The sequence below is a fragment of the Carlito syrichta genome, unplaced genomic scaffold (assembly GCF_000164805.1).
Source record: "Carlito syrichta isolate Samal-C Ts95f unplaced genomic scaffold, Tarsius_syrichta-2.0.1 Scaffold307227, whole genome shotgun sequence".
Lineage (NCBI taxonomy): Eukaryota > Metazoa > Chordata > Mammalia > Primates > Tarsiidae > Carlito > Carlito syrichta.
The window spans coordinates 232,882-244,881 of record NW_007251323.1 but is presented as its reverse complement, the minus strand read 5'-3'; the positions used below and the strand labels follow the sequence as shown (position 1 = coordinate 244,881).

At 38.1% G+C, this 12,000-nt stretch overlaps 1 protein-coding gene across 2 annotated transcripts in view; it reads left to right on the top strand.

Annotated features, from left to right (window-relative positions):
* Window positions 1-12,000, top strand: part of STAG1 (stromal antigen 1) — a 283,214-nt gene that overhangs the window by 144,400 nt on the left and 126,814 nt on the right. For both annotated transcript variants that reach the window (XM_008064213.2, XM_021715629.1), the window contains exon 9: window positions 7,730-7,853. In XM_008064213.2, the coding sequence (XP_008062404.1) occupies window positions 7,730-7,853 (124 nt within the window). The remainder of the gene's footprint in view (window positions 1-7,729; window positions 7,854-12,000) is intronic.

The window sequence follows — 12,000 nt, the reverse complement described above, 5'->3', positions numbered from 1 at the left end:
TTTTTTTTTTTTTTTTTTTTTTTTTTGAGTCAAAGTTTCAGTCTGTCATCCAGGTTGGAATGCAGTGGCATGATCACGGCTCACCACAGCCTCAAACTCCTGGATTCAAGTGATCCTCCTGCCTCAACCTCCTGAGTACCTGGGACTACAGACACATGCCACAACATCTGGCTAATTTTTTAAATTTTTTTGTAGCGATGCGGTCTTTCTCTGTTACCTAGGCTTGTCTTGGACTCCTGGGCTCAAAAAATCTTCCCACCTCCACCTTCCGAAGTGCTGGGCTTATAGGCATGAGCTACCACAGCTGACCTGTATTGTTTTCTTACTTCTTTTTTTTTTTTTTTGAGTCAGAGTCTCACTCTTTCACCCAGGCTGGAGTGCAGTGGCACACTCATGGCCACCCTAATGTCAACCTGCTGGACTCAGGCGATCCTTCCGCCTCAGCCTTCCAAGTAGCTGGAACTACAGGCACATACTACCATGCCCAGCTAATTTTTTTTTTTTTTTTTAATATTGTAGAGATGAGGTCTCACCAAGTTGCCCAGGCTGGTCTCGAACCCCTGGGCTCATGGAATCCTCTCCCCTAGGCCTCCCAAATTGCTGGGATTACAGGCTTGAGCCACCGTGCCCAGCCTGTTCTCTTTTTCGGTTGTTTTCCTTATGGGTGTGTCTGCGATGTGTGCATGCTGTGGTCTTTTAGCTCCTTTTTGATGTCGTGACTCCTCATTCTTCCCCTGCCCCACAGGCTGCAGGGTCAGAAGCAGCAGCAGCTTCATTTAGGAGGGATCCAGTGGTGACCTCTTGAGGTTCTGATTTTACCAGAGTGCTGGTTGAGAGTTGTGATGTTCAGTCATGGGGGCAGCTGTGTGGTGCCAAGAATCCTCACCTGGCAGAGAGCTGGGGGGGGGTTCTGTGTGTGGGGCCAGTGGGCATGCAGAAGTGACCCATCTCTCTCCTCTCCTCTTGTCTCATAGTGGCAGGGATAGAGGCGGTCAGGCTGGCTGACATCTGTGGAGATGCCCTCCTGTCTCTGGTCTGCCTGTGGAAGGAGCAGAGGCAACGAGTGTAGCAAGCTCTCCTCTCGTAGGAGGTCCTTTCCTGGCATCACTCTGGTACTGTTTCCAAGCTGACTAGGGCTAGGTCCTTCCTGCTCTCAGTGGCCCCAGATGGTCCTCTGAAGAGCAGCTTCACTCAGTTTTTCAGACACTCTTAACCTCTGGAGCCATTGGTTTTTGCATCTGTCAACTAGGATAGTCTTGAGCACTTTTGTACTCTGCTGGGCAAGACAAGTCTCAAAGCATAGAGACCTGGAGGAGGGCCCTTGGTGCTCATGGGGCAAGAAGGCTAGTTTCCTGGTGGGCTTGGGACATTCTGTCGTTGTCACCTGCTACTTGCCTGTCACCTGTTGTTACACAGTAGCAGGCCGGGTGGCCGCTAATGTATATTTGATATTGGGTCTTAAAGCTTATGTGTGCCTAAAATTCTGTTATTAGTAAAATATTAAGAAGTAATGCAGGGTAGCAGATAGCCTTGTAGCTTTCTCTGTATGAGACTCTTAGTGATGTAGTCCCCTTCTATGTATTTCATCACTGTTTGTTTTTTGAATCTGAGTCTCACTCTGTCATCCTGGCTGGAGTTTATTGCCACGCTCATGGCCTCTGCAGCCTCGACCTACTAGGCTGAGGCAATCCTTCCACCTCAGCCTTCCAAGTAGCTGGAACCACAGGCATGTGCCCCCGTGCCCAGCTAATTTTTTTTTTATTGTAGAGACAAGATCTTGCCATGTTGCCCAGGCTGGTCTCTAACCCATAGGCTCAGACAATCCTCTCACCTCCGCCTCCCAAAGTTCTGGTGTTACAGGTGTGAACCACCGCACTGAGCTATTCATCACTGTTTCTACAAATGAGTGATGCAACAAAAATGAGATGAAAATATTTTCAGTTTTATAAACTTAATTATATTTTAATGCATTTTTAAATAACTTGAGCTTGAGTAATAAATGAAATATTTGTATTTAATTAGCAAGCAGAAGAGTTTCAGATTTACACTTACTCTTCTCTCAAAGCCTTCCCTGAGTGCCTCCTTCTGTGTTCTTCATTACTAACATTCAACACTCTCTAAGATGATGATTTGTTTTAGTCATCTTATTGTAAGTTGTAGTCTATATTCTCAAGTTCCTATTCACAGTCTAATAAAAGATACAGTATGACTTTTCTGTAACTCTTTCAGTTAATTCATTTCTCCCTAGGCTAGTTCGTGTAAGAAGAATTCTCTATAATTGGCCTGCCTTGGAAAGTGTGATTTTTCCCCCCCCCTCTGGCCTGATCTTAGTGACAGAATTGGTTGAAATGAATTCAGCGTGTGCTGCAGTTCAGACAGTGAACCTTTTTTGGCATTCATAATTATTTCTTACTCTGGAGTCTCTTGAGATTCCTTGTATATGAGTAATAATTATGAGTGTCAAGACATCCATATTAGCCAAGAGTTATTCTCAGAATTTATATTGCAGTCATTTTAATGTAATCTGCTTCCTTGTTGGCAAAGCTTAACTAAGGGTAATACAAGAAACATTTCATTAGAATTCACTAGAGTTAAATTTCATTTTGTTATAAGCAGAAAATAGATTTCCATTTGCTAAGAAAGTAATGCAAAATGAAAACTTAAGTCAGGATATCAAATTAAAGGGTATCCCCCCCAAAAAAAAGACATATTGTGATGATCAGTAAATTAGATAAGTTTTTCATAGAAACTAACATGGTCATTCTTTTATACTGTAGAGTTACAACAAAGGATTAATATAATTGCACCAGAATTATTATTTTCTAATTTTCTTTGAGTTTCCAAGTAAAGATGAAGACTTCATTTTCAGTTTTTTTATTTCAAAGTCCCAATACTAGAATACTGTAAATGTAAGTTCATCATGGTTGTCCTTTTTTTTTCCTCTCTTGTCTCACTAACTTTTGTTCCCTATTTTAATCTTAGCTTTGAAAGCTCCCAAATGCCTCAGCTAGACACCTTTTAAATGGGTAAGGCCATTGGCAATAGTGATTAAAGATTAAAAAAAAAATAAGTTTAAGACTTAAGAATTGGAGGACTCTTATGTATGAGGTAAAAGTTATTTCAATCTATAGGTATATTGTAATTAAAATAGGTAATGTTTAGAATTATAGTGCATTTTTATTTTATACCTCATCTACTTAAATGTTAGTTCCTTGTGTGGAAGAAAGCAATATATGACAAGAATCATGAAAGAGCTGAGATTTCACTGGAGTTTAAAAGGATAATCAGTATAGATAGAGTAGAATGATGGTTTAGGTATGACCACAAACAGGTAGGTGCTGATGCTCTTGAACTATTTGAACTAAAGAACTGATTTATGAGCCACAGTATAAGACAGTTGGTTATGATTGGTAAGAGTCTTTAATAGTGATACAAACTAACAATTATAATTATTTTTTGCCATGTAATAAGTTGCCCTAACACTTGGTGGCATAAAACATTTATAATCTCATCATTTCTATGTGTTAGGTGTTTGGGAGTGGTCCAGCTAGGTGGTTCTGGCTTAAATCTCTCATAAGATTGCAATCAAGATATCCGTTGACTGGGCCTGGTAGCTCACATCTGTAGTCCCAGGACTTTGGGAGGCCAAGGTGGGAGGATTACTCGTGCCTAGGCATTTGCGAGCTACCTGGTCCATATAGCGAGACCTCATCTCTATAAAAAAAATCAAAAGATTAGTTGGGTGTGGTGGTCTGCGCCTATAGTCCCAGCTACTTGGGAGGCTGAGGTGAGAGGATTGATGCAGCCCAGGAGTTTGAGGCTATGGTGAGCCATGATTGCGCCACTGCATTCTAGCTTGGGCAACAGAGTGAGACCCTGGCTCAAAACACACATGCAAGTGCGCGCGCACACAGACACTCACATGTACATAGACACACACACACATCCCTTGAGGCTGTAGTCATCTGAACGCTTGACTGAGGTTGGAGGATCTGCATCTGAGTTGTTTACTCACATAGCTCCTGGCAGAAGGCCAGAATCATGCATCACTTGGAATTCTCCATAGAATGGCATTATTGAATGTCATCACGACATGGCTGGTGGCTTCCTCCAGTGAGCACTGTCACAGAGAGCAAAACACTCACCAAGACAAAGAAGTAAAAATTCTTTATTTCTGCTATCTTATAGTCATCAGAGGCAAGTTACTTAGGGCACCCACACTAAAGAAAAGAGGAATTAATCACCACCAAAGAGAATATTAGCAAAGAATTTATGGACATGCTTCAAAACCACCACAAAAGAGTTTTAATTTTTCTGTCTAGTCTGTGATTACTCACATGTAGAGAATGACTAATTTAGCAGGGTGGTATCAACAGATATACTGAATCGGAGCTCTAGAACCCAAAGAAGAGAGATCTGGGAACTTTTTATAGCTGTGGAATAAGCTATCTGACCATACATGGTCAAATTATTAGTATAGAAAAGGATGTTTACGTTTTTAAGGTTAAGGTGGTGGGGAGGATCAGACTGGCATCTGAAGGACTGAGCGTCCCAGAAAACATGTTGTATCAAAATATCCTGCCAGTGCATACAGAGAATCTGTGTTTCACGAACATAAACTGGTGAGTAGTCTAGTAGGTGAGACCGAAAAAGGCATTAGAAATTAGACATAGATGCAGAGGTGGGTGTAAAATTGTTAAGATTTCCCTGCCAAAGAAATAAAGGCAAACCTTTGTATTCTCTAGCCACCATTGGAAATGGCCACTCACAATCATATCAGTGGTGATTCTAAGAACCAACCTACCTCAAGAAGTGATAGGAGAATGAGTGCTCCATGTATATGTGCAGCTACCATCTTCAGTTCTCACTGTCGTTTTAATCAGCATGCCATACCTACTGATTGTGTCCTTGCCCTGTTTTTATGAGATTGTATAATTAAAAACTTAGCCTAGTGTTTTGTAGGATTGACTTTTACACAGGTAGTCCAGCAGAGGGAAAATATAATGGATCCTTGATGGAAATCACTACCCTGTAGGACTGAGAGAGCTAAAATAATTTGATTTGCATGTTTTGTAGTTATATATTTTTGTTTTGCTGTTGGAGGAGGATTTATGTTGTTTATTTTTGCTACTGTTAACATTTGCTTTTCTTCAGACACCCCACTAGAAAACAAAGTACATGAAGCTATAACTGAGAGATGGAAATTTATATTAAATAGTAGGATAATACCAAATGTTAGACAAGGATGTAAAACACTGAAGTAGAGAGATTTTTATCTAATAAGATTGAAGATCTGCATTCCTTCTCACCCAGTAATTTCACTTGTCAGTATGAAAACTGTATCTTAAAAATGTTGTTCACCATGTCTTACTTTGGGTACATAGTAGTTTCAAGAAAGAGTACTTACTTGCCTAGTACCTGTGCAGCATTTTGTTATTTTTCTGTTCTATATACTTTTATGTATTTGTTGCCACTACCACATTTATTTCATAATATGCCAGTGGGTAGTGATGCACTGTTCAAAAAACATTGGTCTGGGGAAACTCACATATGTACAAGGAGACATGTACAAGATATTCATGGAATCATTGTTAACAAAATAAAAAAACTTGGAAACAACTTAAAATATCTTAAGTGTTTATTAATGTATAAATAATAATATATTCATAGGCCAGAAAACTGAAAAGTAGTTAAAATAATATATCAGTGCTATATAAATCAGTATACATCAATTACAAAACATGGTTTATGAAAAAATCAAGTTAGAGAAGGATAACTACAGGATGATCTTCATGTAGAGTTTCAAAATATGTAAAATAATACATAGAAGTTAAAACATACACCTACAGGTGGGAATGATATTCACTAAATCGAGGTTAGTTATTTACTCTTGAGGAAGGAGATGCATCAATGAGAGGTAATAGGAAGTCTTGTCTATTTTATGCTTCCCTTCTCTTTTTTCACCTCCTCTCTCCTTCCCTCCCCTCCCCTCCCCATAAGAGTTTCACTCTGTCACCCAGGGTGACTCAATCACGGCCACCACAGCCTTGACCTACTGGTCTCAGGCTATCCTTCCACCTCATACCTTCTAAGTAACTGGGACTACATGCACACGCCACCACACCCGGCTAATTTTTGTTTTATCGCAGAGATGAGGTCTTGCCAAGTTGCCAAGGCTAGTCTCAAATTCCTGGGCTCGGGCAATCCTCTCTCCTGAGGCTCCCAAAGTGCTGGGATTACAGGCATGAGCCACTGCGCCTGGCCTTATATTTCTTACCTGAACAGTGGATACACAATTATTAATTATATTATTCTCTATACCTTTTTGTGTCTGAAATTTTTTGTATGAAGAAAGAAGAAATATCCATGTGCCATTTACATTTAGTATTAAAAGATCTAGGAACACGAAACAGAATTGCGTTTCATATTGTATTGTCTATAAATGTCTAGATTGATGAAACTTGAATGAAAGATTATAATAGCCAACATTTATAGAAAGATTAGTAGGAACAGTTCTAAGTATTTTACTTGTATTAAGTGACTTCATTCTTAAAGTAACTCTATGAGCCAGGTACTGTTGTTATCACTATTTTAGACAGGAGCATATCTAAGAAAGAGAAGTAAATCGCGCAAGATCACACAGCTCATAAACAGCAGAACCAGGTTTTGAACTCAGGATGTCTTGCTCCACAGCCTGTACTGTTAGCCACTATGCTATAGAGCCTCGCCGTGAGAAAAAGGTATTATTAAAACACTGTAGGAAAACCTAAGATTGTAATTGGCAGTATGATATGATTTTTAAAGAGAGTTTTCCCCCATTTTTATTCTTAAGCAATGACAGGAGCCTAGAGAAACTACAGAAAGTACCTTAACATTCAAATTCCAGCGAAAGTAACAGATTATTGCCTTGTGTAAATTGGAGAATTAAAACTTAGAATTTTAGCATATTTGTATATGGTAAGTCAGAAACTTTGAAGAGCTATATAAGAAAGTTAGGATGTACCATACTATAGTTAAAGCTGTGGCTAATAACCTCATGAAAGACAAGGTGAAGGTACTAATACTGTATTTGCTCATGAGTCACAGGTCCTACAATAGGAAAATCATCCTTTATATTGGATTCTTATATGAGGTGAAAAGCTATCTATGTAGTAAGCCAGAATTCTGACTTTTAAGAGTTGTTTTGTCACTACTTCATAGTATAGTCGCCAATATTGTTACCATTGTTTGTGACTGAAGATGGATTATTCCTTAACCCTTGTGCTTTGGCCTAATAAATAAATTTTAAAAGACCTATGACTTGAATAAAGTAGTAAAGTGTTTGTTTCCTTTTAATTCATTAAATGTATGCTAGCTTTAAAGATTCACAGTCCTTTAGTGAAAAATTTTGAGTCCTGTTTATTTGGTACTTGGATGTTGGTTCTCTGGTGACCTTAGAAGAAACATGTTTGTTGGCTCTATAATAGTTGCGAGACTCTCAAAAAGCTCCAAATGTCCTTGGCTAGCCCAATGAAAATAGAGCATTTGGGCCAAAATAAGGTATTTTATAGAAGCTTTTCTTTTTTTCCAGTTTGATTTGTTAATTAAAAAACAGAAGATATTTAAGTTTGAGACTTTTGAAAGTGCAAATATAGAAATACAGCATTAGAAATAACAGCAATATTTATATTTATTGCTTGTAGGAAGTGTGAATACATTCTAGCTTTGTATATGTATTTTTCTTCTCTAGTGATGCTATTGCTGAGATTAGAGCCATTTGTATTGAAGAAATTGGAGTATGGATGAAAATGTACAGTGATGCCTTCCTAAATGACAGTTACCTAAAATATGTTGGCTGGACTCTTCATGACAGGGTAAGTTACTCATTCGAAGCTATGATGGAAGATACACTTATCTCAATACTATAATGTTAGGAATCAAAATGACAGTAGGTCATTTTTCAAGCATTGCAATGATATGGAAATTTAAGATGTTGTAACTTAATAACTGTCTACTGGATGACTGTGATGAAATTTGATGTGAGGCATTGGGTTATGTGCGAAGACCCTGTTTTACTTAGTTACAATGCCATCTCAAACCAAGATTGACAACCTAGCGTATCTAAAGTTTTAAGAGATATCCCAAGAAGCTAGTGGTAGTTTTATCGAGTTTAGAATTTAAAGAGATTTCTTGTTTCTCTTAATATGTAAGAACTAAATAAGCTTTATTGTTTTGAAATTGTCTACATATCATAGTAGAGTGTTTGTTATCAGAATTGAACAGATTTGTTGGATTCTAGAATGTTTGATATAAAAATTGGTTTCAACCTTTAATCTCTTGGAAAAGGCTCTGACTTTAAAAGGAATCCCACATCAAGTCCAGTAATTCTCTAAATAACCAAGGATAGGAGTGATAAATTGAAAATTTTTTAATTATTGAAATTTTTATATCAAGTGACCTGACATTCTTTAACTGGAACTGCCAAATGTTCACAAATACAGGAATCTTATAACAATTTAGTTATATTCCATTTCAACTGTTAAAAAGATCATAGCTATTAAAAACATGTTATTTTCTAAAATTCAATTATATTTTTAGACTTTTAAAGTCTAATTTGGAAATATTTTAAGTTTTATTTTCTCTATTTAATATCACCAGATAGAGCATTTACTTTTTAGATAGGATTATGCTAAGTATTGTCAAAGATACTTTATTTGTTATTTATTTTTAATTTTGAGTTGGGAGGGTGTCACTCTGTTGCCAAAGATATTTTGGAAACCATAAAATTACATAATTATAATTAAAGGTTCCAAGGAAATTTTACAAATCACTTTTGCTATAAGAGGTCAGAGTGTAGGGAGATCAGATTGATTGCTCAACTTTACAATGACTAATTTATAATTGATGATTTTTAAAAAGTGATTCTTTCTCTTAGTATCCAGTTAGTTTTTTCCTGAATATTTGTCTCCCCTAGGAATTCATATCCTTTTCTCTTCAGTAATAAATTCCAAATTAGATTACCTTTTTATTATTATTATTTTTTTTTTTTTTAAAGACACAGCATCTCACTTTGTTGCCCAGGCTGGTCTCAAACTCCTGGGGTCAAATAGTCCTCTCCCCTCAGCCTGCCAAGGTGCTGGGATTACAGGCTTGAGCCACTACGCCCAGCCACATTTCATATTTTCTTTGTCTAATCCTCATATAGAATTCAGGCCTTGCATCTCAGGTTGATTCACTTAAATTTTACTATGCTATGAGAGGTTATGGAAGTGTACAATTCACCCTCATGCATGCATGCACACACTCCTAAATCCAACCAAACAATCTTCTTATTAGGAGTGGATTTAAAGTTCTGCCTTTTTATTCCCACCACTACCATTCCAGTTTCCCCCCATTCCCGAATAGAGTATTTGTCTGAATTTATATAAGTTACCAGTTTTAACAGAACTTCATGTATGCAGATTCTGGGGAAAACACCAGTTTGATGTGGCTTACCAGTAAACAACCAGCCATCAATACAAATTATCATTAAATGGTTGAAATTTTCTGTCTAGACAAAGGCAGAGGTCGCTTTCCCTTATACATTGTTGATAAAATCATGAGTATTGTATTCAGTGCAGTGATTTTATAGACCACTCCTATTATCCACTCCTGTTATCTCCAGTTACTTTATTCAGAAAAGGGTGTATTAAGTAATTCCTCCTAAACTTTTTTTTGTGGTCATTCCCACTCCAGTCTTTTTCAGTCATCTGGTTGAAACCACTTCCTCTATTGGCTATGGTCTCTGCCTTCAGACTCATCCTGTGCCTCTTGCAAATGAGCTCATAAAAATTCTGTATCAATTTTAAATTTTTAGAGGTCATAACCCAGTCTACCCTCCTAATTCAACTGTTAAAAAAAAGTTTTATATTATAAGTTCTGGTCAATAGGAAGATAATCTCTAACAACTAAAGTAATTGAGTTCTTTACCCACTGGTTTTAGTTCTATCCCTGAGGGTTACACAGAGTAGGCCTAATTTAAATATACAGCGTCTGTTTTCTGGGCTAAATATCTTAATTTCTTTTTAGGATGATTCTCAGGATACCAGATAGCCTTTCTGTGGGCATTGCAATTTATTAATACTGCTCTGTGCTGCTTTGCTTTTTGTTGTGTAACAGCATTTTCACCTGAAAGCATGAACTGTTGTCTCTTAAAAGTAAATACTACTCATTATGAAACCATGTTTACCATTTTGCTACATAATATAACATTTAAAAAAATTTTAAGTAATTTTGCACAAATGTTGGCCAGATGCAGTGGCTCACACCTATAATTTCAGCACTTTGGGAGGCCAAGGTGGAAGGATCACTTGAGCCTAAGGGTTCAAGACCAGCCTGAGAGAGCAAGACCCTATCTCTACAAAAAAATGTTAAAAACCAGTCAGATGTTGCAATGTGCGACTGTAGTCTCAGCTACTCAGGAAGGGATCACTTGAGTCCAGGAGTTCAAGGCTGCAGTGAACTATGATCACTATGTTCCAGCTTAGACAACAGAGCAAATCCCCATCTCATTTTAAAAAAGGAAAAAAAAAGTAATTTTGCACAAATGTTAATAGTCTCTGACAAATATATACAATCTCTTGCCCTTACAAATCATTTTATCTTTCTGTGTTTCTTCTTTTTTCTATATTTATATAGTTATTCATTCAAAAATATTTGTTGAACAGCTAATATGCATTAGACACTATATTAAGCAGCCTTTAGATTTGAGCAAGATTTTTTGTAATGGAGAAACTATAAAACATTTAGGTACTGTAATATAGTCTTGGCCTTAGTTTCAAGTTTATAATTGGAAAGAAGTCAGTCATGCTATCTTAGTTCTGGGTTTGTGACTTTACATTAGGAAAACTGTCCCTATCTTTTTGCTCATCCTCTTTTAAAAAAAAAATATCTTGCCATTGTATATATCACATAATACTTATTTACTTTCTACCTGTCTTATCTCCTGGGATACCATGTCCTATGAGCCTGTTCCATATATTCTTGTGGGCTACCAACCTTTCTGCCTGTTACAATTACATTTTCTCGGTGGCTCAGCCTATAATCCCATGCCTTTGGGAGGCTGAGGTGAGTGGATTGCCTGAGCCTGCGGTTCGAGACCCGCCTGGGCAGGCGAGACCTCATCTCTACAATAAATCAAAAAAAAAAAAAAAAAAATTAGCCGGGCATGGTAGCTCGCGCCTGTATTTCCGGCTACTTGGAAGGCTGAGGCGGAAGCGGAAGGCTGGAGCCGCAGGTCGAGGCTGCGGTGGCTGGGAGCGGCCACTGCACTCCAGTCTGGGCGACAGAGTGAGACTCCAACTCAAAAAAAAAAACCAAAGAAACAATTACAGTTTCTTCCCTCTCCCCACCCCCAACAATCTGAGGGTTAGGTAATGTTTCCATATCTCTTCTATTCTGGCATCTTCACATCTCCGTTACTGCTGGGAGCTAAGTTCTCCATTTGGTCTATCCTGAGATTTGACATTTGTCTGATGGCCTGTAGGAGAGGTCTGTGTAATATTATGACAAGGGCTACCAGCATTGTTCTTTAGGCACCTATCTCATTTGAGGCTTCCATGTAGTCTTCTAGCAAAGGGTAAGGTGAGGAGGAAACATGCTATCCCCTAACAAGGGAGTGTGGGCCATGTTTTTAGGCCCACAAATTCAGAAAAAACTAGGAGTTCAGGATTCTCAGATCCACCCAGATAACCTTTATACTTCTTTATCTGTCATGACCTGATTTTGACATAGGAGACTTGTGTGGGATGCAGAGTCTGTTAAATTCTTCCACTCGTAAAATTTAGCACTGGGCCTAGACTTCAGTGTAATCAGTTCCCTATCTAGGGTTTATTGATTGATTGATTTTTTGAGTTGGAGTCTTACTCTGTTGCCTAGACTGGATTGCAGTGGCATGCTCCCGGCCACTGCTGGGCTCCAGCAATCCTTCTGCCTCAGCCTTCCAAGTAGCTGGAACTACAGGCACGTGCTACCACACCCAGC